At 43.9% G+C, this 26,964-nt stretch overlaps 1 protein-coding gene and 1 long non-coding RNA gene across 2 annotated transcripts in view; one reads left to right on the top strand and one right to left on the bottom strand.

Moving 5' to 3' along the window:
* Nucleotides 1-269: 269 nt before the first annotated feature.
* Nucleotides 270-26,964, bottom strand: part of PHLPP1 (PH domain and leucine rich repeat protein phosphatase 1) — a 163,243-nt gene continuing 136,548 nt past the window's right edge. The window contains exons 11-17 of the mRNA XM_064160853.1: nt 16,300-16,500; nt 15,152-15,314; nt 11,266-11,396; nt 7,810-7,914; nt 6,743-6,937; nt 4,164-4,392; nt 270-2,317 (exon numbers count right to left, since the gene is read on the bottom strand). Coding sequence (XP_064016923.1) covers nt 1,205-2,317; nt 4,164-4,392; nt 6,743-6,937; nt 7,810-7,914; nt 11,266-11,396; nt 15,152-15,314; nt 16,300-16,500 — 2,137 coding nt within the window. The 3' untranslated portion in view covers nt 270-1,204. The remainder of the gene's footprint in view (nt 2,318-4,163; nt 4,393-6,742; nt 6,938-7,809; nt 7,915-11,265; nt 11,397-15,151; nt 15,315-16,299; nt 16,501-26,964) is intronic.
* LOC135184782 (uncharacterized) lies at nt 14,299-23,374 on the top strand. The gene is made up of 3 exons (XR_010306173.1): nt 14,299-14,535; nt 18,335-18,528; nt 22,612-23,374. It is a non-coding gene; the product is annotated as an uncharacterized LOC135184782 (long non-coding RNA).

Below are 26,964 nucleotides of genomic sequence, written 5' to 3'. Positions count from 1 at the left end.
TGGCAAAGGGCAAATCAATACAGCTGAATTAGAACTCAGAAAGAAAGAAACAAGTCAATTCCTCAGACAGTTGTTTTGTATCTTTTAAAGGCCATTTTGCATGGCCTTTAAATTCCAGAAGTACATGTGAGCTGCTGCAGTTACAGTAAAAACGTGACTGAGCTGCAAAAATTCTGACACTGGGTTTTAAACTCTGCTGATGAGCCACAGCCACAGCCAGCTACTCTGTGGAAGTTGCTGCTCAGCTATTCAGACATAAAAGCAGACAATTAGGTGTAAATTTCATGTTTATTATAACAAAAATTATGACATGTTCATTTTGCATTCAGCTTTAATATAACTCTTGGTATGTAAATGTTCTACAGCAAATGAGCTCTATACAATCATGCTGGTTGTGGCAGCAGTTAAGGAACACAAACAAAACCTGTCTGTAAAAGTAAGGAAAGAAAGAGATCAAAGTGGGTTTCTTTAAATGGCCTACCCATCTCGGCTCTAGCTAACTTGTATACAGCCACTCAGTCCATCAACACTCAATGACCATGGCCCGAAGCATCACTTAAAAAAGGTCAGTTGTTCAGGTTGTGTCCTTAATGCCAAGGCTAAAAAACATTTAAGCATATCACTATACAACACTGAACTATTTACAGGAATTTCCCAATCAACTGTTCTCTCAGAGAAAATTAGTGAATCTCAGTGACTTAGGTCACCTGAAAGAGTAAAGCAACTCCTAGGAGTTAGTCTCCATATTCTACAAATGTCTATCATTTTCAAGACCAAAAAAAGCCTTTTCTCTCAAAGAAATACAGTATTACAATATTACTTAATATCATTTAGCACTGGCTACTGCCCTGCTTTTCAAACAAAACAAGCCATTTTAAAAAATATTACATCATCATCTGTTTCTCAGCAATATATTAAACCTTTTTATTATTTTTTCTGTCTGTTTGTTTTTTAACAATTTTACACTTGATATGTTAAGGGATGGTTAACTATTTGAAACTTTACCGGTCAAGCATCTCTAGAAGAAAGTCAATGAATATTAAACCTAACGAACTGAAAAGCTGCAGTTATCTGTAGTGGCAGGATAAGGAGGAGGAAATATATAAAAGGGAAAAGATAAGGAAAACCCCTGCTGTAATGCAAGCCCACTGTGTCCTGCACTCAAGTCTCTGTTAGTCTGTTTCTGAGCAGTAAATAGAGTGGGTCATAGTGGTGTATCGTAATAGTCTGCCAGGTGGTCCATCGGATACTGTCGCTGCTGCTGCTGCTGTTGTTCCTGGTGCTGCTTCATAATCTCCTTGACTTCTTCTTCAAGCTCAGGTGGGATGATGAACTGGTCATCCGGATCAGGCTGTGCTGGAGCAGCAAAGTAGCCCCCTGTTTTTCTGAGTGGAGCATCTGTTGCAACTTCAATTAAGTTATGGCTCCTCTCTTGTGGTGCCACAGAACCATTGCCCCGCCAGCGCCCTATTGTGCCCGTGGCAGAATGTTCAGCTTTCTTGGGAAGGCCGGGCTCATCTTCATTGGCACTGATGACAATACCTTCGTCACTGCCCTCCATCGGCACTTGCAGAAGCTGTTTCTCCTTGGCTCGGCTGCAGTGGATGTCTACCTCTACTTCCACACGGCTGCCGTTGGTGAACACCCCCTCAATAGGCTCCTCATCATCGCTGTCAAGGCCATTGTCAGAGAAGGCGCTGGAGAAGGTGGCACTGGAGAGCTGCCGCTGGAAAGAATTGGACAGGCAGACAGGATGCAGCATGCAGCGCTGCTCCCCTGGGTAGGCTGAACTGTTCTCATTCATGGTTACCTGGGGAGGCTCATCAGAGGCTGTGGACCCCACCTCACTGCTCATTTCAGAGGTGGAGATCTCGCTGCTGATCTCCGATGCCATACCGCTGCTTGAAGATGGCATCCCAAGTGCATCTGTGGGCCTGTCTTTGATGACCACATTAACAGACTGAGGGAAAATGCCCGGGCTGGGGGGTGGGACTCCATTAAGTTCACAGCAGCAAAAGCTGTCCTCTGTCACGTTGAGCTGAACCACAACAGCACTGATGCTGTCATTGCAGCCGTAACTCTGGGCCAAAGTGCAAAGCTTCTTTGCAGCTGCCAGCGCATCAGGCACATTTCTGACTGCCTCCACTGCTTCATTCATTGAGAGGCTGTCCCACAGCCCTTTGCTCCCCAGAATGAAGAACTCATCTTGTGGAGTTAAGGTGATGGACTGCACGTGAGGACGTGGCACAACACTTGGGTGAAGGAAGGTGTACCCCAAGATTCTTGTTGAATCTGTCACACCATTCACTTTGCCATCCTGAAATCAGAAAGGACAGGAAATTGGAAACAAAGCAGAAAATGATACACAGCACCTACATCTCCTTGCATTTCACGGATGGCTGTTTCTGCACTACCTCCAACACTGCCTTTTACAGAGAAGATGACAGAAAAACAAAGTGACTTGCAAGGAGCTGACAGAGCTGGGATCAAAGCACAGCAATGGCTGGTTTGCAGTTTTGCACTGAGCCTCAGCCACCCTACTGATTTGCCATCAACATCACCAATGCACAGACCAACAAAGCAGAAGTCTGCAACAAAGAGCCAGCTATTTTGCTCCTGCAGCTGCAAAAGCCCACTGGACTAATGTTTTACCAGTGAGTCAGACTTATCCCTCCTCCACCCACAATATCTGGCTTTAAACAGGGCAAAGCCACACACAGCTCAGTTTGATATAAGAGCTGGTTATTACTTTTGTGGCTGTAATAATCATGTTGCACCTTGGCTCATCATTTCAGATACAAAAGTTCATTAAGAAAAATTAAGCATGCAAGTCGAATGCTGCAGAGAAGTCTTGCATTTCTCAATTAGCTGAGTTGTAGCAAAATGGTTTATGTGGCCCAATTACTTACACTTAGATATGACATTTCCAAGGGAAGGAGGAGTAATATCTAGGGGGAAGACATCAGTAGAAATTGACGCGTATGAACAGTAAATCCCATGCACTTCCAAATCCCAGGATCCTGTCCTGGTTAGAATCCAAGCTGACAGAATAATCAGAGCAAGTGTCTGAAGCAGCAGGCCTGCCTATCTATCAGCCTCCTGGGGATAGGTGTACCCTAATTGCATGTTCGAGAATAACAAAAGTGAAGATTTACTCTCTTTTGGTCTAGTTGATGACTGCAGTTGTTGTTATAATCACAGAAAAGTGAACCAAGACTAAAAAAAAGCTTCTCCTTTAGAAACACTCAGAACAGAGAAAGACCCCATAACCTTGCTGGCTTGTTAACTCCCCTATTTGAAGGCTGACAGTAGTGATAAACTATCAGTGTGTATGAAATCTGAGTCATCGTAAGACTCACTGCAGAAATTTCTCCTCTCCGAACAATACGAACGTGCCTCAGTGATGCACAGTATGTTGGAGTGACTCCTGGCTTGTCACATTTGAGTTCCCAGTTGTCACCTTTCCCTGACAAGATCAACAGGTATGTGACTTACTCCACATGCGTCCATGCACACCCTGCTCATGGGCACACAGCAGTGAGTCTTCTTTGTCCCTTCCTCCACCATTAGGAAGATTCAGTATTTATTTATTCCTATGCATGTGTCACACAAGACAAAGCAAAACTGACAGCTTGTAAGCTTGTAAGAAGGGAACAAAGAGTTTTCTTCTCTCATGGTTCACTTGAGCACAGGATGAGTTTTCCTTTTGGGGTAGTGCTCCCTTCAAGAGTTGCCTGTCAGAGGACAGCTCTAGGAATGCAGGAGCTCAGACAGCAAAGTCAGTCTGCCAGGAGCAAAGAGTCTCCTGAGGGAAGGATGGCATTGCTCCAAGTGCTCTGCTCTCTCATCCTTTGAGTGGAGAGTCACTTCATGACAGCTCCAACACACCAGTTCCTCTCCCCACTAGGAGGAGAGTGTCTGCTTTCCCATTTCAATGCAAAAACCTCACAGATGCTCATTCTCTAGAGCTAACCAAAATCCAGCCTGGCAGTCAGATATAAAAGAAATTTAATTGCCTGGTATGAATCACCTTGAAAAGTGCAACTGCGGAACCCACATCCTTAACACTGCCTCTTATTGCTTACTAATAGCGATATTGTAGTTTCATGCACTGCTGTGCAAAATACTCTCCAAAGAAGCTGCAAGTTAGAACAGTTCCTAACCTCTGTGATAATGGCCTTATGTTGCTTAATCCTCTTCAGCTCTTCTTCACAACTCATCATGTAACACCTGGACAAAGGCAGAGGCTTCCCATTCCGGCAGAGAACAGTTTGGCACTTGCCCACATTTGCTGAGGTTAGAGTGAAGCACCCACCAGGATCCATGGGGTCATGTTTTATATGACAAAGGACAGCAGAGCCTCCAAGTTTTTGTCCAGCTGTTCCAAGTTTCCTGGAATTTAAACAAAACAATGATAGTTCTGTAATTGAAAAGCAAGTGTTGTGGGTTCTATGGACAGACAGCCACTGTTCTGCAACCACAAGCATTCTGGGCATTGACTCTGTTGGATCACAGGGTCAAAAACACTGCAAACTGTGACACTACAGCGACGCTGCGAAGAAATCACATGCAGCTCTTGGGCAGCATGGTACTTACACATCTGCAGGTAACTCAGATCTGCTGAATTTTAGAACAAAAATCATCTTTCACAGAATTACAGAAAGGCAGGGTCTGGAAGGGACCTTGAAAGCTCATCCCGTCCAACCCTCCTGTCAGAGCAGGATCACTTATACCAGATCACACAGGAACACATCCAGGTGGGTTTTGAACACCTCCAGAGAGGGAGACTCCACAACCCCTCAGGCAGACTGTTCGGTGTTCTGTCACCCTCACGATGAAAAAACTTCTCTTTGCACTTTTAAGACTTGTACAGTTGTCTTACTCCCTCTACATCTTAAAAGACATTTGTTTTAAAGGTCAGATAGAAGGAAACACAAAAGTCTAGAAAAGTACTGAGGACTATTAAATAAGTACAGGTAGAGCTCAAAAGTAGATTCATGTTATCCAGCTTGTTTCTTTGGCTTCCAAAGTCATAGATTTTACTATGCAAATAATATTTCTAAATGCAAACACTATTTTTTTAGCAAAACCTCAAGACAGATGATTACTTGTTTGAGATGTCTTCAGAATAATGTTCTTAGAGTATCAAATTATGACCAACAAAAGCAGAGTGGCTGTTACAAGTGTGCACACTTCTGATTTATCCTGTCAGTTACTAATGTGTTAAATGATGTATCTCACCCTGCTGATTCTGCAGGAGTCACAGTGAAAAAAAAAATATGGATAAAACTGAAGTTTTCAGAGCTCTGTCATTAGAAGGCAAATTCATTTCAATATTGAACTATGCAAATCCATCCATACCCCTCAATATCTTGTTTATTAGGGCCTTCTCCTCCAGCAGTTAGGAATTACAGTAATTAGAAAGCTAAATTTCATGGTTACTAAAATAGATATTAAGGCTAGGTGTAACTGGCACGAACTTTTGATCCAACATCCCGGGAAGAGAATATACAACTGCATTTGTAACAAAGGTGCAATGTGCTTTTTAAGTGTAGTTTCTAAAACTACAGTTCAGGAGTGCAGTATATTCTCTGTAATAATCCTCAAGGAATGCTTAAATGCAACTAGAAATAACACTATTTCTAGTTCTCTAAATAACTGGTTAACTTATATTGACTTGAGACAAAAAAAAAACCCAAACCCCATCTTTTTGTAAGAATTGCTGTGAAACTGCATTAGTAGTTAATGAAAACACTTAATAGGGTACTTCTGATACTCAGATGTGTTCCTGTTTTAAGTAAATGGCAATCAATCACCTCAGCTATGAGGCTGAGGCGCTGTTATGAGCAAGAAGCATTTCCTCTCTTGTGTTTGTGAGGTTCGATACTATCCTACTGCTTCTGCATATTTCCCAGTACCAGAACTTCAGTGTTTTTTCTTTCCAAAGATGCAGCCATTGAGCAGTGAGCAATTCTGCTTTTAACTTGATCCATTTCCTCAGTCTCTAAGCTGCTTATTTTGCTTTCTCCTTTGTTTCCCTGACCTCTTCGTTCTCCTTTGTTCAGGTCCCTTCATACCCCTCCTTCACTCAGAGTCTCTCCAGGCACAATTTCTTCTTCTGTCAAGAACAGCATGCATGCAGGTTTCCAAAGCACTAACTACACAGAGCTACTATTACACTCGCAGCTATCATATCACAATGTCTTTGGATGGGTTCTGCCCAAATAATACTCTAAAGGCAAAGGGATGACAGGAGAAAGACATTTCTAAGGAGTCAGAATACATGTTTTAAATATTTCTATAGCCTTAAATAACCTGAATTGGTACACAGAAAGGCTCAAGCTTTGTGGCCAGCAGTAGCAGAAAAAATTAAGAGATGATCAAGAGATTGATACCACTGACTTGGTTATGGCCAACTGTGAATTCTAAGATTTAAAGATGATACCAGAGAATGGAGTAAACTCCACTCACTGCTTAGTCAGGAGCATTTAGCAACTTTGTAGGTGTGTTAGGTTTTTTTTTGTTTGGGTGGGGAGGTGTTGGGTTTTTTCCACTCTATACCTGAGAAGAACAGAGGGCAGTGTTCACAAAGCAAGCAATAAAAGAAAACGCTGTAGCCAGATACTAAGGCTTTTTTACCTCCTTTCACATTGAAAGAAGGATAAGGTTTCTGACCTGAGAGTGAACAAACTGCCCAGCAAGCACACACAAGGCAAAAAAAGGCTTCAGATCCAAGACTCACCTCTGCATAACAATGAAAGTGTTGATCATGTACTCCTCCTCATTTTTTGTTTTCTGCAGCTCTTCTGCTAAGATGTCACTCATTGTGCACTGCAGCAGGTACGGCACTTCCACGTTGCGATCGCCATCGAAAACACCATAAAGTGCCTCCCGGTTGTCGCAGAAGTTGTTGGCTGAAAGTGCTGCCACACATAGCCTAGTGAAAAAATGCAGTGTTACCCATTACTAGTTTCTCACCTTGCCATTCTGGCCAGAGAGATGCAGCCTGGCCTGAGAGCTAGTTTAACCACAAGCATTTCAGGACTGCTTTCTGAGGTGTAGTGCTAAGATACAGAGAAAACTAAACTCGAAAAGTTCAAACCAATCCAGAAAGATTCTTCCTCCCTCTCAGAATGTAAACAAGTCCCTTATTTGTAGAAGTAGAGGGAAAAGGATGTTCTGAAGCAACATCTTGCACTTGCCCCTCCAAAGGCTATCCCTGCAATTTAACATGCTGATGACTAGGTTGTGTGTTAACAGTTAAGTAAAGGCTTACTGGCACTTGCTGTGGAAACCTAGGTAGCAGAAGGTATCTAAAAAAGCATTTTAAGGAACAAAGAAAGATTCATCACATTGCCAACAACACAGAGACTCGCAGACTCTTGGTACATTACTTGTCAAGTGCTGACTTAGTCAAAAGGAGTCCCGCACACTATGAATATTCAGAGTTTTAGCCATTCTGCCTCTTCCTTTAGTGTTTCTGATTTGCTTGGTAAACATCCTTTGGTTGAAGATAAAGAAGCTTTGCAAAGATGAAAATGCTTTTAAACACTCGGATCTTTTGCGTGTACCAGAGTCTTGCACAGACAGAATGCATCGGTTACACTTGTATCTTAGCAACTTCCCTAACAAAGCCCGAAGCAGAGAGCCAGGCAGGGGCCCAGCACACAAACACAGAGTCGTGGCATGCCCTCTGCCTTTGAGAGGCCCAAGTCGTCCCCAAAGCTTTCACTGAAGAAAGGATTTCTTTCTATCAGAGGCACTCTGCTGCTAGGATGGTAAGCTAGGAAATACCACACTGGGTCATACTTGTTCTTGATGCCTGACGCTTCTGTGTAACCGTGGCTCCACACTGCCGGCGCTCCTGAAGCATCACCGGCTGAGGGCTGGTCGATCTTGAAGCAGCGGATATTGCTGCAAGGAGAAAGCAAAGGGGAAGGCTTCAGTGGATTGAAGTGCTGACACAATCCAGTTTAATATATATGAACACCATTTCCCCCTCTTCCCAGTTCTTAGTAATACAGTTGATAAAGTGCAAGACAAAGTGGTTTCTTTTATATGTCTGCATACAAAGAACAAAAAAAGTAGTAAATAACAACCTCCATGAGAGTGTCAGCTGCATTGCTTTGCTTGGCCAACTTCTCTTTCCCTTCCCTCACCCCTGGGCTATATGTTTCTAATCTGACCCAGCGGAATACAAGATTGGCTTGATGAAAGCCAGTACAGGACAGTGATTTTTTTTACCTTCTACATCTCTCCCATCCACTTTAACAACTCCTCTCTGGGACCTTTTCATTGTACTCAAATGAGCATCTCCTGTATGACCCACATCATCCTCTAAACAGGGAATACAAAGTGTTCTTTAGAAACGACAACATCTAGTAACAATCTTCCATGAAAATGCCCACAGAGCAGAGATTGGCTCCATCCTGGTCCTGCATCAACCTGCAGGAGCCAGCCCACGGTCTCAACAGCCGCCACAGTCCTGCCTTCCCCAGTTGTACAGCTCAGTTTTTCATGGGCCCTTGATCTTCTGCCCTCCAATTTACTACCAACACAGCCTTTAGACACAATTTCAAATATCTCATGCAGTGTAATATAGACTTAAAAAGAGCCTAGCCTTCTCTGTTTATACCCTTCCCTTCAGCACCCTGCTTTGCTCTGCAGAGATGATCTCCCCTCCTGCTCTTTGAAAGGCACAGAAAGCGAGACACTTCAAAGGCATCCACAGGTTTCATGAACCAAATGAATTGTAAAAGGACACAAGCAGAAAGGTCTGTTTAAGCATTCATTTTTCTCTATCCAAACCCCCCACCTGACCTGAACACACAGACAAATTTATTCAGCATTGCACAGCCTTCCTCAACCTGAAGTACTGTCACATCCAGTTCGATTTTTTAGACTAATAGCAAGGATGTACATCAGCAAGGGCAGCTTCAATGCAAACAGATTACATAAACAACATTAGAACTGCTGCTGGTTTAAGCCCTTGGTTTTGCAGCCCTCTGTGTAACCAGAGGCAAACATCTTGCCATGAGCATTAGGGAAAGATTAACCCCAAATCGAATTGGAAATTTGGACCTCTTCTAAACCAGCAAAGATTTCAATTCTGTCTGCACCTGCAGAAGGCTGCACACACAGGCAATCACACTTTCTTTGCAGGCTTTTCACCCAAGGTACTTATCCTCAAGGGCAGAGGAACCTGGATCAAAAAGACTTTTCTGTTTGCTTCTTTTTTAACTGGGTTGACTGGCCCTTGGCTCCTGGGCAGATCAGAGATGAAGAGCTGTCTCATGGCTTCCCAGCAGTGGTTAAAAAAAAAGTTACCTCAATTCATTACTTTCAGCTTTCTCAGTGGCACCAACACAAACAGACCATGCACCCAGAAGTGAATGACACCCAGCAGCACATCTGATGCACAGAATATGGGCTAGGACTTCCAGACAGCATGGTTGAATTTGAAATGACAACTCAACTAGATGCTCTTTCCTAAAAATCAAGAGCAGTGGTATCTTCTATATTCCTTCCCCCTCCCTTTTTCATTGTAATTGCTTCTAAAAATTCTTACATCCAATACATCACTTGGCAACATCCTAAGAATGCCAGACTGTCCTTAAAGATCTCCACACATACTTAAAAAGCAAGCATGCATGACTGGACTCTTTTCATAGGCAGTGAGAATACACATTAACCTACTACCTGTCTGAATCCTGTCAGGGCACAAATAGAGAGCTGCCTTAACATTCAGAAGGAAGACATTAAAGCACCAAGTATTTTTGTGTCTGCCACAAAAAAAAACAAGTGAAAGGAGCACGCCCTCCCTCACAGCCAGTAACAGCAGTATGCTGCAAGTCAGCAGAGTGCTAAGTAGGGGCCTAAGAAGTTCATCAGCAGACCTAAAACACAGAATCACATAGAACTACAGAATGGCCAGTTGGAAAGGAACCCAAGGATCATCTGGTTCAACTTTTTTAGGTGATCGTGTAGTTGAAATACGATGGCCCAGCACTCTGTCAAGCTAACTTAAAACAGGCTAATGTGGAGGAATATCCACTGCTTCCCCTGGGAGATGATTCTAGTATCTGACTGTTCTCCTGGTGAAAAACTGAAATCTCCCCAGGAGTAGCTTGTCCACATCACCCCTTGCCTTTCCCTTGTGATTCCTTGTAAAAAGTGAGTCTCCACCCTTCTTTCTGTACTGGTACATGGTAATAATGTCTCCCCCTAAGCCTTCTCTCAAGGCTGAACAAAGCCAGTGCTCTCACATGGCAGGGCTTCCAGTTCTCTGCTCATTCTCTTGATGCTTCTCTGTCTGTCTCATTCTCTTGACTCTCCAGTCTGTCCACATCTTGTATAGCAGGGACCAGAACTGAAAAGTGCTGAGTAGAGCAGGATAATGACTTCCTAATCTCTGCTGGTAATGCCATTGTTAATGCAACCCAGCATCCTGTTGGCCTTTTTTTTTTCCTGCTGCAACACATTCATGCTGAGCTTGTTACCCACCAAGAACCCCAGGTCCCTGTCCACAGGTTGGCTCACCAGACAGGGGGATTCCAGTCTGACAAGAGCCTACACTTGACCATGTGGGACTTCATAATAGTGGTTAGTGAGTATTAGGGAAGAAAACAGACCTGAGGGCTTAAGAATAATTAAAAAACAAACACCAAAATAGAAACAAAACACACAAGATGAGAAGGCTCTGAGGAGACCTTATTGTGGCCTTCCAGTACCTGAAGGGGGCCTACAGGAAAGCTGGGGAGGGACCTTTAAGGATGTCAGGTAGTGCTAGGAGTAGGGGGAATGGAGCAAAACCAGAAGTGGGTAGATTCAAATTGGATGTTAGGAACAAGTTCATCACCATGAGGGTGGTGAGACACTGGAACATGTTACCCAGGGACGTAGTAAAAGCCCCATCCCTGGAGGTCTTTTAAGGCCAGGCTGGCTGCAGCTCTGAGCAGCCTGATCTAGTGTGACGTGCCCTTGTCCATGGCAGGGAGGTCCGAACTAGATGATCCTTGAGGTCCCTTCCAGCTCTGACAATTCTGTGATTCTAAGAACAGTGGTGATTCCAGTCCTTCAGGACAGGAAGCAATGCATGAAGTATCAGTTTCTGACCTGTCCACATAATCTGTTACTTTCTGATCCACCAATAACAGGAAGCCACACTCCTTGAGAGAGGTTTTACACTTCCATGCATTGTCACTTTGCCACATTCTAGTGACAGCAGTCATTCTGCCTCCCTCCCCACTCTCTAAGGTAACTTACTTCAGCAGCTCCAGAGTTTTGTGATCCAAGGCTAATCTGGGATTTCCAGTCAGGTCCAGCTCTTGCAGTTTTGGAGGTAAGTTTTCGGGCAGCGTCACTTCACTCAGTTCATTGCAGCTTAGGTCCACGCACTGCAAAAGGAAAGCAGCCACATAAGCAAGAGAATTCAGCTGTCATCAAAAGCTTACAAATGTGAACTGGAAGTAGTACTGCATGTTTCATGAACCAGAAAGGTTGAAACCACGACCTGAGACCATTCATTTATCTAACTGGAACACTAGAAATAGGCTCCCTCCATTTTCATCTCTGGCCAGGTACATCTTGATACATCACTAGTAAGCTTCACCTGCTCTTCACACAGACCAATAAAGTAAATGGAAATAAATACAGCTGAGGCTTCTAAGTCATTGGTGTAGCAGTCCCTTCTCCACAGTCAATTTAAACCAGAATGAGTATGAGCAGATTCTCCAGATCTGAACAATTACTGAGACATATAACAAGCAGGGTTATAAATGGAGTAGAAAAACACAGAGAGGAAAAAATACTGGAGCAGTTTTAAATATATATTTATGTAATCTTAGAGTTGTAAAATCTATTTGGTTGGAAAAGACCTTTAAGATCAGCAGATCCAATCACTACTGAGTCTGGCACACTCCTGAAAAAATAGGGGGAAAAGAAAGTAAAAACAGAGCAGTATTTGACAGAGGACTATGCACACCTTTCAGATAAAAAACTTCTACTTGTGAAGGGCCTGGAGCACATGGCCTACAAAAAGCATCAGAGGGAACTGGGCTGTTCAGTTTGGAGGAGTCTGAGGGGAGATCTCATTGCTCTCTACAACTACAAGAGAGGATGGAGTGGGGAGGGGACAGCTTCATCTCCTTGATGACAAGTGACAGGAGAAGAGCAGGCTCAGGGGGGACCTTATCACTGCCTACAACTACCTGAAAAGAGGCTGGGGACAGATGGGGTTGGTCTCTTCTCCCAGGCAATCACTGACAGAATGAGGGGACAGAGTCTCAGGCTTTAGGCTGGATATTGGTAAGACATTCTTCACAGGAGCAGTGATTGGCCACTGGAATGGGCTGTCCAGGAAGGTGGTGGATTCACCGTCACTGGAAGTGTTTAAGAGGAGACTGGATGAGGCACTTAGTGCCATGGTTTAGTTGATGAGACAGTGTTGGGTGGTAGGTTGGACTCAATGATCTCAAAGGTCTTTTCTAACCTGATTAATTCTATGATTCTGTGACTAGAGGACATAGTTGCAAGCTGTGCCAGGGGAGGTTCAGGCTGGATGTTAGGAGGTTTATCAAATATTGGAATGGTCTGCCTAGAGCAGTGGTGGAGTTTCCATCCCTGGGGTTGTTCAAGTAGCATATGGACCTGGCACTTAGGAGTATGGTTTAGTGTTGACCCTTCAGTGCTGGGTTGAGAGTTGCACTGGATGATCTTTGAGATACACTCTGTTTAAATACTTTCCAAAAGTATTTAAAAAGAGAAGAACTTAAACAATTGTAATAAAGCTGAAAGAGCTGGGGGGGGGGGGGGAGGGATTTTCACAGCTGCACATTTTGACCAGTATAGCCACTGAAAGAAGTGAGACACGTGCACTTTTGTAGGCATATTCAGAGGAATTTGCTCCTGAGCTGGGAGAAGGCTTGAGGTAACCTAGCAAAATTTGGAAAAGAAAAATCTCTAACACTTTCCAAAACAAAATAATGAACTTTTGACCCACATCTTGAATCCTAAGGCCATCTAATGTGGAGGCCTTATTATCTATGAAGAACAAACTGCTGACATTATCTAAGCCTGATAAGGAAATCAGTTTAATGTCATGCTAATAAAATAGTGGATAGCTTAACAGTTATTCCAGACAGATTTTTTGGCCTCTGAGTAACTCCTTGTTGCTTCCAGAGAGGCAGTAATTACTTGGCAGATTAAAGAAGCTGCCAGCAGGCCTTGCTGTGTCCAACAACACCTCAATGCCATTACAAATTTGATGGCAACTCATGCTGGAGTAACAAGTACAAAAATTGGTAAAAGTAATTTCAGCTTTCTCATTAAAGGCCCAATATGCCAAAGGCAGCAGCATTCTACAGCAGAGCCCATGGTCTCCAGGCACTAGTGAATAGATTATTTATCAGGTTAGCATTTCTTTGATTTTATTTGCACTGTTTGAAGAACAACCCAAGAGGAACTTCTGCATATCTGTGTTAAATTTAGTCCTTAACTTCACTCTCCAGACAAGCAGGAAAGCACAGCACCTAAATGATCCAAACTTGCTCATTTTAATACAAACTGACTTAGCCTTGACCTAGAGAAGCCACCAAGAGGCCAGAAGAATCCATGTGCCCAGTAAAGCACCTTCCAATCCGGAAACTACATGAACTCATCTCAAGCATCTCAAACCCAGGCTTGAATACCAGGCAGGTTTTTTTCCACAAAGGTGGAGCACTGTGCCCACTTCGCTGAAATCATGCATGCTATCCCTGCATTCCCAAAACAGTTAGTGACATCCATGCCTCTTCCTGCTGCTGCAGAGAACTAAACATTCACAGGGAACCAGCAGAACACAACTGTCAGGTCTTCCCAAAGTGTTCTGCAGCTCAGCATTACGGCCGAGCAGCACTTTAATTGCTAATGCTTTTAGAAAGCATTCTGCTTCCCTCAAAACACACAACCCCAAAGCTGACTGCTTCCCATCAGTGCTTACATTATCTTTTTGTGGTTTGCTCTGGGAGGTTCTTTGGTTGTTTTCTTGAGGTTTCTTGTTAACACCACCCTCCTGTTTTTCAAGAAATGTTTAGCACGCAGAGCCTCGCTCCCCCCCACTCCAATTCTTCCTCTAAGAAGAAAGGCTTTGCTTCTGATTGATTCTAAATGGCCCTCCGCTTCCTCTGGCCATTGTTCCAAAGAGGGAGGAGTATTCCAAAACCCACAAGCTTGAGATTTCCTGGCTAGAACCACAAAGCTCATCTTTACTCATTGCTCCTGCTGCTTTGCCTGACCCCAGACACCGAGACATCCGCGGCGGTGTGGGAACGTAGCTTTTTGACTTTACAGAGCATCCAAAGGACACTTCAGTTGCTTTGAGTCTGTGAATAGGCAATCAGATCTCAGCCTCAGAGAATGACGGATTTTCTGCCAGATCACAGGATTTGCATACTGGGAGTTAACTGCCTCCCCGCTCCGGCCAGTAGAAAACAGCAAGCAGTGTGAAATATCCTTGCTCTGTAGCCAAGCAAGAAGCAGGAAATCAACTCACAAAAGGTAAGCAGCAGTGCTCTTCGGCGTGGTTACGCGAGGAATGCGTCCCACAAAAAGAAGGGTCAGGGAAAGCACAAAATTACTTCTGGAAGAGCATACAAGAGACTGATTAAGCATTCCTCCAGTTGTGCAAGGCGCCTGCAATTAGGAAAACTCAAGTAGCTTGCCTGAATACTCAAACCCTGCACTTCTACAATTCATCTCTGTCCTCTAGGCCTATCTCATTTTGCACCTTCAGTAGTTTTTCATGTGTGCTCTCGACAACGTCCATTCCTACACCACCAACTGCCAAGGTAGCAAGAGTTAATTACACACAGCTCTCACCAAATGTCTAAGTTGTACCGTAACAGACTGTCACAGGAAGACAATTAACACTTATTTGGCAGAGAAGATAGGATCTAGTGAAGCTGAATGCAAAAAAATTAGATTTTGAGGCCCTTCTTCCATTCCACTTTGAGGCAAAAGAGGTGAATACTTTGCATATGACCTCAGAACAGCTGTCAGATGTCTGCAGTTTCTGAGAATACAGTCTCCTGTAGCAGTGAGAGACCTGAGGGAGAAGAGAACTGGTAAAGTCACATTATACTTGCTTATTCCAAAGGAGATTGTCTTTCCTTACCTTTATTTCAGAAAGCTGCATGACTTCTGGGAAGACTTCAATGCAGTTGGAATGAGCAATTACAGTATGCATACGTCTGCAGTTCGTGATGGTTGTTGGAATGGCTTTCAGTTTGTTCCCACTAATATCAATTTCTTCCAACTGTTCCAGCTTGGCCATTTTGCTATGAAAACAAGAGTTTGAGAGGGTTTTTTTCTTTTAATAGCCATGCATATTTTATTTTGAAGCGGTGATAAGAGCAGCAGAAAATAAAATCAGGGACTTTGATCCTTGCTCACAGCAGTGCCTGTCACCTCTCTTCACATCAGACACTAGCAGTAGTGGAACAAAACGTGTGCTGCTTCTGTCAATGTTTGGTTTCTGTCAATGTTTTGTTAATGCTACTTTTCAGATTAGTTATTTTACTTACATTCCGTATTTCCAGCTCACTTCCACTCTTACTTCTCCTTTCTTCCAACCCTAGTTTCTCACTTCAACCTGTATTTTCACCTCCTCTACCTCCAAGTGCCCCACTCAGCCCCTCCCCTCAATTCATCTCCCTTCCTCCCCCTTGTCATTGGAATGCAGCTGCTCAGAACATCACACAAATACAGAGATGCCTCTATTTACTGGCATCTCTTCCAAGGTTGAAAGCCTTACACCACCAGCATTTTTCCAAGGTTGAAAGCCTTACACCACAACTTACACTTGAAAGATTTGTGATTAAAACAGAGTGAATTCTGAGCACATAAATTGCTGCCAAGTTTAGTCCTCTTGCAGGTGACATTTCCAAGACAGCTATGCTCACAAATGCCTTCTAAGGAGAAGACCACCAGGTGTAAGCTAAGTGACCAAGCTAGGGAAAACAAAGACCTCCTTGCTGGACTTTAAAAGCATACCGTGGTCACGCTGAGTTAGTGCAGTGGAAAAGAGTTCCAGGTGCAATCAGAACACACCAACTAACACATAGTAGTTCCTTGTCTGTGTTAATGCAAGAGATGGTAGCAACGTTCAAGAGGGCATAGCAGGTGAATCCACCCACTGCAGTATCACTACATGCAAAATACAGCCTGTGCCATCACATTTCTCTGCAATTTAGTTCTCACTGTGAAAATATTTCATGATGCCCACCCACTGGTGGGCCAGAGGCAATGAAATCAGTTACTTACCTTGCAGGGAAGCTCTGTAGGCAATTGTAAGCCATGTGCAAAATTTTCAGGTGTGGATGGCCTGTTAACAAGGGCACACATTTATCTGTGAGGTTGTTATTGGTCAAATACAACTCCTGCAAGATGCTGTGGGTTTCTTCAGAAAGAGTGGCTGGAGGAAGCATTTCCAGTTTGTTGGCAGAAGCATTAAGAAATCTCAGGCTGCAAAGAGAAATTGCGAAGGGAGCTCAGTGCAACATCCTGCAGGTTTTATCTAGAAGTATAAATCACACAGAATCACAGAATTTCAGAGGTGAGAAGGGACCCTGAAAGATCATCCAAGTCCAACCCCCCTGCCAGAGCAGGATCACCTAGACCAGATCACACAGGAACACATCCAGGCAGGTCTTGAATACCTCCAGAGAGGGAGACTCCACAACCCCCCTGGGCAGCCTGTTCCAGGGCTCTGTCACAGTGAAAAAAATTCCTCCTCATGTTTCCATGGAACTTCCTATGCCTCAGCTTCCACCCATTGTCTTGTGTCTTGTCGTTGGGCATCACTGAGCAGAGCCTGGCTCCAGCCTCCTGGCACTCACCCTTTACATCTTTATAAACACTGATGAGGTCACCTCTCAGTCTCTTTTCCAAGCAGCACAGCCCCAGCTCCCTCAGCCTCCTCATAAGAAAGATGATCCATTCCCTTAATCATACTTGTGGCTCTGCACTGGACTCTGTCCAGCACTTCTATGTCCTTCTTGAACTGAGGGGCCCAGAACTGGATACAGTACTCCAGATGCAGCCTTACCAGGGCAGAACAGAGTGGGAGGAGAACCTCTCTCCACCTAATAACTGCAGCCCTTCTAATACACCCTGGAATGGCATTGGCCCTCCTCGCCATGAGAGCACACTGCTGGCTCATATTCAACCTCCCATCCACTAGGACCCCCAAATCCTTTTCCCCTTTGCTGCCTTCCAACAGGTCAGTTCCCAATCGATACTGATATCTGGGATTGTTCTTTCCCAGGTGCAAGACTTTACATTATTTTTAAGAGTAAAGTATTAAAAACCAAAGGTCAAGAGCAACAAATTCACAGCAACAGACAGTAAGGCCAGAAGTCTAGAATTATATAAATAAAATTTCTGATTACATTTTAGAAGAAACACATTTGCACAAAACAAAACATCAGCAAAATGAGGATGTCAAAATGTATCTACCCCATACCAAGACCTCAGTGCCTCCAAAATTACCAACAGGTTAAGAGCAATAACACACCACATAATTTCCATATTCATTTCACATAACAAATTCTGAATCCATTGCCAATGACCCGTGAGACTACAGCTGCCCTTCAAGTGATTAAAAGAAGTCATTGGGAAAAGCCAGCCAGTTTTTTCAGCATTTGAAGTGCTGGATGGGTTGCAGACAGTATTTTGTTTAAACCTGCAGGTCTGAAAACAACTGCAAAACACAGTTGTTTTTTTCTTTGCCAATTTGGATAACTAAAAAGATGCACCAATCACACCAAAAAACAAACTAAACCAACCAACTCTGAGACCAAGTGGTAATTTGCCTCTCAGATTTTAAAGGGAGAGAATCCTAATAGTAATTTAATGAAAAAAAATCAGATGCTTGCTGATCTACACAGCAAGACAGTCAGATCTCTATGGAAGCCCTGAGTGTCCTTCCACCTGCTCCCCAACGTAGCAGAAGCCCTTGTGAATGTTTTCTGCAGTCCCACCACAAGCAGCAAGGACTGCAGATACACAAAAATGATGTAAGTTCTCTCCCTTAAAAGACTTTTTTCAGGATGTGAAGAAAACCTGTTGAGGTACAGGCACTGCCCACTCCTGCCAGTCAAGTTCTGCACACAGAAGATTGGTTTGTCAATTGCAGCAGCACTGGAGGAATACATGCACTAGGCATCTTGAGGGCTAGAATCTGCACACACAATTCCAAAGCAAAGGAAAAAGAAGGCTATTTATCCTTTAGTAACCAACTCTGGCCACGTCTTTACAACAGAAGTAAGACCTCTCTCTTCCTTCCTCTCCTTTTCAGAAAAGGCTGCCTTAGAGAACTTGCAATACAGAAGTAAGTGTGTGCCTGCCAGTCTGCAGTGACCGTGTTCAAACCAGGCTGTACTGCTCCTATCAACTAACAGGAACAGGCAGCTGCATCAGGGAAAGTTGCAGAAATGAGACTTGGAAATGAGCTGGTTGAGTCCTATAAAGCCACTGGTCAGGACACAAAAGGTAGGTGTGCTCCTGTCATCGATCTGGAGAGAAGTCATAAAATATTGACAGCTTTTCCCATGCATGCAAGAATCCACTGACCTTTAAGGTCTATTAATGAATTAAATGGATTTGCAAGAGTTGCCACTGTTTGAGACTTGCTCAGCACCAAATAAAGGTCAGATATGCTACCGAGTAGTCATGTGGAATGCCAAAGGATTAAAAAAAAACCCAACCACTATTTCCATTAGAAGCAAGAATCTCTCAGCACAGCACAGAACTGAAACTAGGTTAGCTGTTTTACATAGACAGAGGAGTCCAGTTAGGAGAAACAGAGTTTAATCCTCAGGCTCATTCATTATTCACAAGTTTGGTAAAACTCCAGAGGAAGAAAGGAGGAGAGAGAGGATTAATACAGAGAAGGGAATAAGCAGCTGAAAGGGGTTTTTTAATTATTTCTTTATTCTAAGAAGATGCTGCTCGATTTCACCCTTCAGCTATAAACTAAAATTATATTAAGCTCATTCAAAGTTGGATTATTAAACTGAACCATACCACATCAACAGTTCCTATGCTTAATTAAACAGCAGCAAGCTCACCTATTGCTAAAATACAGACAGCTACTACTTTGCTAACTTCAATCTAATATGCATCATAAGTCTCTTCTCTCCACACAAAAAGGCACTTTCATTAACATCAAAGCCACACTATCTTTTGTACCACTCAATAGTACAAAATGGTTGTCCCAGCTCAGCCTGGAAAAACTTGCACATTAAAGAAGTTTAAGGCTGTTGGGAGAATTGGATTTTCACAGGAATATGATGGGAGATGAGGAAGTGTCAGCAAAACATCTCCCAGGGAAGAGCACATTCTGCTACCCTGAAGAGGAATCTATTTTACTTACATTCTTATGGGTTGCAGCAGAATAACCTGGAGTGTTACATCTTTCACTGATTAAACAGAGCTAGCAGATAACCTAGAGAGCATCCCACAGCTATGAACTTCAGAAGAACCTTAGTTTGCTCAAGTACTGCTAGCCCAAAACACTAGCAAAAGCTTTGAATAAGAAAAGGCACATTGCTCTGATATGGCTGAAATTAATACAGTTCACTATGCTGAAGCCATTTAAAACTGAAAAGAAAAATAAAAAGCTCTTCTGTTTTTAATAAGATTTCTGCATTGGTGGAATATAATGAGAAATTCCAAGTTATTCCTGGTATTTGCAAGTGGTCAGAATCTGCACATTCCTGCCAAAAAAAAATCAGCCTCGATGCATCTATTTTCCAGTGGGGAAAGGAAAGAGTAGAGCTGTTGCTCTGTTTGCCCCCACCCTTTTCGCAGGGTCACAGAACCCTAGAGGTGGGAAAGCATCTGCAGAACTCATCGAATCCAACCCCCCTACCAAGGCAGGATGCCCTGGTGTAGTTCACACAGGAATGCATCCAGGTGGGTTTTGAAAGCCTACAGAGATGGAGGCTCCACAGCCTCTCTGGGCAGCCTGCTCCAGTGCTCTGTCACCCTTCCTGCAAAGAAGTTTCTCCTCATGTTGAGATGAAACCTTCTGTGTTCCAGTTTGTAGCCATTGCCCCTTTTCTTATTGCTGCTGACCACCAAAAAGAGATTGGCCCCACCCACTTGACTCCCACTCTTCAGGTCTTTATAGACATAGATCAGATCTCTCAGTCTTCTCCAAACTAAACAGCCTCAGTCTCTCTTAATAGGGGAGATGCTCAAGTCCCCCAGTCATCCTTGTGGCTCTCCACTGGACTCTCTCCAGCAGGTCCCTGCCTCTCCTCAACTGGGGAGCCCAAAATTGGACACAGTGTTCCAGGTGTTGTCTCACTAGGGCAGAGTAGAGGGGTAAAAGACTTTTGCTGAGTGTGATGCAACAACGCTGGAAATAAACCTGTAGAAATAAATCTTCCATCCTGCTACCTTGATGAGCCACAGTTTAGATGGCTAGCAAACGCTTGCCCACAGTCTAGAACAGGAACCCTGTGGCAGCAGGGCATCTCACCTGCCCTGTGTGTAACCATTCTGCCTGGGTTCTACGATGCTCTGATTCTGGGTAGCACTCAAACAGGCTCAGGATCATCACAACTGAGCTCTGCCAGTAGCTGACATCGTTAGAATTAAAATAACTCTTTAGCAACAGTATGCTGCTTGTTTTACATGTTCTTTTGACCAGCTGTTACAGTTAAATGGCAAACACATTCTGAAACAACAATTAATATTCTCTCTATGAAAAAAATAGGGACACCCCCCCACACACCAGTCTTTGGGCAGAGAATGGAAAAGAACCAGCAGACTGCTGCTGCCAAAAGCTCTAATCTTATGCAAAAAAAGTTTCCAAGCCCCCAGTACTTGCCCATCAGGTTTTTCCTCACACTACTTTTATACAGAAGTCCTCCTCCAGGTTATTTCCACGCCTCCACTTCTTTATCCTCGTGCAGTGTGCCAGCTGCTACCTCGGAAGGCACATCTTAAAAATGCCCTCCAGAGGAGTGGAAATTTACTTGGGCACAACTGTTATCATCTCTCTTGTGCATGAACTTAAACTGATTCATGTTCCTTGAAGATATCCCACTCATATTGTTTATCAGATGGGAGCAGAATGTCAAGTATTAAAACTCAGTCCAAAATTCATTGTTTCCCTTTCCAATTTCACCCACACACTACACCACAAGCTCATGAAAAAAGGGGCACAGCATCATTAAAAAAAGACCTGAATTCAGCAGCCTGAGCACACACCAGAATACAGTATAGCAAGGAGGGCATGAATTAGCAAGTACTAGAAGTGTCAGAGATGAAGAAATAAATGCACTGGCAGGGAGATGCCAGAGTCCTTCAGGTTTGACAAGGTGCAAACTCTCCTCTGGAGTCATAATATAAACATGGATTTCCCTCTGGAATATGTCACCTTTGGTTTTATGGGGCATTGAAGCCCAACCTCTGGCCAGATTTAATTTCTCTAAACCAGAACAAAAGGGCCATCCTAAAAAGTAGTCTAGAATCAAGGACACAGATCTAACTCAACAACACAGACCTAATACACAGTCATATGCATCCCTCATTTCAACTCAGAGGATTCTGAGCTCAACCTGTACTTCCAAAAAGCAGAGGAAGAAAAATCTTCTACTGAAAATGGCTAAAGGTCTGAATTTTTTTCTTAACACCAATACCTACCTCTAGCACATACAAAAGCTGAATACAGACACTTGTAAGAATACAGCCATCCCCCAAATCCTCACTGTTTTCTCACTTTATAAGTGGGCAGGAAATCTTTCTCCTGCCTCTCTTCTTTCAGCTCTCTGGAGAGAGTCCCTGTCTGGTAAACAATGGGGGAGTAAACCTGCCTGTGGCAGCCTTCAGTGCCACCCTGAGTTTCTTGCTGTGCATTCAAGGCCTGTTGGGGCCTAACCAGAGACAATGGTGGGATAGAAAACAAGCACTGGGGTTTTGTTGTTTAGTTGGATTGGGGGGAAGGTTTTGGGGAAGTTCTGATGTATCCTGTACCTGAATTAGGATTCATGTATTTTCCTGTACATCTTTAAATGGGGTGCTGGAATACTGTGTGCAATTCTGGGCTCCCCAGTTCAGGAGAGACAGGAACCTGCAGGAAAGTGTCCAGTGGAGCCCCAGGAGGATGACTGGGGGATGTGAGCACCTCCCCTATGAAGAAAGACAGAGCCCTGGGGCTGTTTAGTCTGGAGAGGAGAAGACTAAGAGGAGATCTGATCCATGTGTATAAATACCTGAGGGGTGGGTGTCAGGTGGATGAAGCCAATCACTTTTTGGTGCTTAGCAGCAATAAGCCAAGGAGCAGGGGCTACAAACTGAAACACAGAAGGTTTCACCTCAAAGTGAGGAGAAACTTCTTTGCAGTAAGGCTGAGGGAGCACTGGAGCAGGCTGCCCAGAGAGGTTGTGGAGTCTCCGTCTCTGGAGGCTTCCAAAACCCACTGGGATGCATTCCTGTGCGGACTACCCTAGGGGATCCTGCCTTGGCAGGGGGGTTGGACTCAATGCCTCTGCAGGTGCCTTCCAACCTTTAAGGTTTTGCGATTCTGTGACATGCCATTTTGTGTGTTCCTCTCCAATCCAGCTACAGCATCTTCATTCTACTGCCTTTGGGAGTAAAACTTATTTCTGTCCACTCTTCAAAAGGTTAGACACACTGAAAAGTGCAAGTCCTGCAAAAAGCCTAGCAATGTTCAACATGAAAAGGAGCAACACACAACTGCAACCAATGGTGAAGCTGCAGCAAATCCAAACCACTGTATTTAGCTTGGAAGTACTGCTAAGAGGCAGAAAGAATATTGTAAGCTGCAAAAGGAGAATGTGCAGAGAGATCAAGATCTCTGCTGTGGCCTGCACCTCAAGATCTCCATCAGCACACAGCAATCAAAACACAACATTTCTCCTTCAGTCCCTACTGCAGAAACAGGGCCTCAGTTTTTGATCACCTAATCATAAAATAATTTATGAAAGTGGTAGCAGGTGTGCAAAGGGAGAATCCTGTAAGCTGAGCATGTCTGGGGGGGGCAAAGAGGGGATGTGGGGGGCAAAATAAAGTTAAGGCAGTACTGACAGCATGTGCAAAAGAGAGCATCTCTCCTCCTTTATAATAAGTAAACAGGTGGAAATACTCAAGTGTATCTCCTTCCTGTTGATAGATTGCCAACTATCCACTTAACTGCTGTTGTCTCCTCAGTTCTTACTTTGTAACCTATCATTAGCTGTTTAATTAACTGGAATTTTCCTAATTTCTAATATATCCACTTGCAAAGTTTAACCTGCTAGCAAAGAAATAAATACAGTTAAACATTTCTGCCATGAAAGCTGTGCATTAAACACTCTAAAAGCTCTTTGCATTCATTTGACTTTGTTTCCTCCCTCACATCTGCATCCAAGGTTAAGACTGAATCCTTGCATCAAATGAAAGCAGCCACAGTGGGTGGAAACAGCAAATAACAAACAAATGCAAGTTTATCTTGGCCAGCTTCCAGAACTCCAGAAAAAGACCCAACCAAATAAAAACAACAAACAACCCCCCCAAAAAACCCACATCAACAAACAAAACCAAAAAAACACTGAAACCCCAAACCTAATCAAATAACAATCACACACAAAACCAGCAAGTCAAAGCAGATACGAGCAGCTGAACAAAGCTAAGAACAAGAATCACACAGATGAGAGCCTAGATGGGCTCTGAATGGGTGACAGTGGCTTAGCCACCACAGCTGGCCACTATCAGATACTACAAATCAAAGCTCAAGGTTGTAAGCTGTGCACATCACAGCTACAACCTTCACCACACAACTGCTTTAAATAGTCCAACAGCTGTTTTATTGATTTGCATTGAAAATGCTCATGCTAACTGAAAGCAAGCTTAGGCACAAGGCACATCTTTGCCCTTCAAAGCTGTTTTTAAACCTTCCTGACCACTGCCATTGCTTTTCTGCCATATCCAGCTAAAGCTCTGGAATGCTTATCCAAAGCACACTCTGCAGCAGAGTTTTCATGTCACAAGATGGTAGCTTGGTGCACATTGTTCAAGGAAAGCAGCAAAGGGTCCGCATGGGAACCAGACAGAGTAAAAATGGCATCGCAAGAGATGAAGCAGTGCACAGAAATGGAAGTCTGGCAGGAATGCAGGTGCACAAAAAAGTTTCAGGATTCAGCTTGGGAGTTTTCCTTGTCAGCCCTAGCACATTTATGAATTCTCTGGTTTTGCAGCATCTGGTAATGAGAAATGAAGGGATTATCTGGCTGCCTCCTGTGGCGCTCATCTTGCCAAGAAAATCCTCACCCTACAAGAGAAATCCTCGCTAATATGATCAAGATGTGCATACTTTCAGTACAATAAACAGACCCGAGTTGTGTGTTGGTCAGAGAAATGTCTCACAGGCTAGTCCCTCAGCTTCTCCTCAAGTATCAGTTTAAAATAGAAAATTCATTGCAAAGAAGACCAACAAAATATCCCTAAGTTGTACTCTCCACCAGGGACTGGCACCTTCTCAGTGGGTTTTGAGGGGTTAAGGCAGGAAAGCACTGTTCACTGATCCTTCTGTGAAGACAACAGAGTTTTCCCAGGTGGTTTCTGTTGGTTTTCGTTCATCATTATTTGATTTGGAGGGGGGGTGGGGTTGGTGAAAGCAATATTCTCTTTGTGCACTAATGCACCCATTTTTCAGCTGGTCTAAGATGTCAAAGACCACCACTGCTTGTGCTGAAGTTTGCCCAAGGCCCTTCACACCCACTCCATCGAACAGTCAGGATTGAGGAGAAGAAAGCGTTTATAATTCACAGCATGAGACTTCATCTCCAGACACGATCTCATCTGTCAGTTGAACAGACCTGAGGACCTTTCCAAAAAAATAATCTCATCTTTCCAAGGTGCAGAAGAAAAGGAAAGTCATTTTATGGAGAGATAAAGGTTCTGAAAGGTAAAGTGATTTGTCTAACACTATACGCTGGGTAGATACCATGGCAGCCCACTCAGGAAACAGTTCTCTTGGCATGACTGTCAGTCCAGATTGTTCTTCCCAGGGAACATGGGAAGAAGAGAAACATTTTACCTTTTTATTAAAAAGAGCCCCTGAGTGCATCCCCTTGGCCCAGATCCATTTCTGTTGACGCCTGGCTATGGACAGATGCACACAGTTCAAAACAAAACAAAAGGAAGGTATTTCCTGTAGGACGCTCCACACTCAGACATTCGGCACTAATCTGTTTTCCTTCACTTACCACTTTTGCAGCAGTTCACAGAGCCACAGAATGTCAGGGGTTGGAAGTGAACTCAAAAACTCACCCAATCCAACCCCCTTGCCAGAGCAGGATCACCTACACCACACCACACAGGAATGCATCCAGGCAGGTCTTGAGTATGTCCAGAGGGGGAGATTCCACAACCCCCCCTGGGCAGCCTGCTCCAGTGCTCTGTCACCCTCACAGGGAAAAAAATATTCTTCATGTTTCCATGGAACTTCCTATGCCTCAGTTTCCACCCATTGCCCCTTGTCCTGTCACTGGGCACCATCTAGCAGAGCCTGGCTCCATGCTCTTGGCACTCTTTACATATTTATGAACATGAACGAGGTCACCTCTCAGTCCCCTTCTCTCCAAGCTAAAGAACCCCAGCTCCCTCAGTCTCTCCTTGTAAGGAAGGTGTTCCACTCCTTCAATAATTTGTGTGGCTCTGTACTGGACTGTCTCAAGCAGTTCCGTGTGCTTCTGAGGGGCCCAGAACTGGCCACAGTACTCCAGATGCAGCCTCACCAAGGCAGAGTAGAGGGGGAGCAAAACCTCCTTTGACCTACTAACCACAACCCTTCTGTACACCCCAGAATGGCACTGACTCTCCTGCCTATCAGTGCTCACCGCTGGCTCATGGTCAACCTCCTATCCTCTAGGACCCCCAGGTCCCCTTCTCCTTCACTGCCTTCCAACAGGTCAGTCCCCAATCTATACTGATCCATGCATTGTTCTTTCCCAGACGCAAGACTCTGCACTTACCCATGTTGAATTTCATTCTCTTTTTCCTTGCTCATCTCTCCAGCCTGTCTCAGTCTCACTGAATGGCAGCACAACCCCCCAGTGTATCAGCCATTCTACCCAGCTTTGTGTCCTTGGCAAACTTGCTGGCAGTGCACTCTGTGCCCTCACTCAGGTCGCTGATGACTCAATTGAACAGTACTGGTTGTGGAGGCAGCAGCACAGAGAAGCCATTTGCAAGCCAAGTCACCTAATGCACTAAACAGGGACAATGGGAGAAAACCCCACCCAAGCCAACTGCTTCAACTACACCACAGGCCAGGGAGGCTACAACAGTGATGGCATGCCAGAATGAATAAGCTCTGTTCATCTCCTGTGATTGAACATGAATTTGTTGATACTCACAGAAGATTCTAAACACACATGCCTAGTACTGCTCGAAAGCTGCAGATGAGATAATGTCCCAAAGCATGAATCAGGCATTTAATACTCAGTGTACTTTGTAGCTTTACCTCTTCTCAGCATATTTTGAGAGAGCTCCTGGAAATCTACCCCCAGTCCTGGTTTTAACCTGAACTTGCTCATTTTGGCATCTCAAGAATAAAACAAACCCCAAACCAACACCCTAAAATGCTATCTATAATACTGTAGCTCAAACTCAACAGATTTCTTCCCTTTCCAAGTTGACAGAAAGGAATTTCAACTTGAGATCTGCAAATAGCTTTATTTTTTACCTCCTCTTGCAACTTCTGGTAAAAAAAAAAGCCTTTTACAAAGGTTCCCTTTCTGAAGTTCATACAGCTTCTAATATAGAATAGTTGGAAAAGTCACCCACAAAACAACTACAGCTACTGGTGTGAAACCTCCTTGCCATATGAACAGGCTATGAATTTCACCACTTTGAAACAGAAATAGGCCAGGTGATCACAATTATTACAGCAGCAACACTGCCAAGTCTCAG

This window comes from Pogoniulus pusillus, chromosome 21 (assembly GCF_015220805.1).
Source record: "Pogoniulus pusillus isolate bPogPus1 chromosome 21, bPogPus1.pri, whole genome shotgun sequence".
NCBI classification, from domain to species: Eukaryota; Metazoa; Chordata; class Aves; order Piciformes; family Lybiidae; genus Pogoniulus; species Pogoniulus pusillus.
This window is presented reverse-complemented; position numbering and strand designations above follow the sequence as displayed.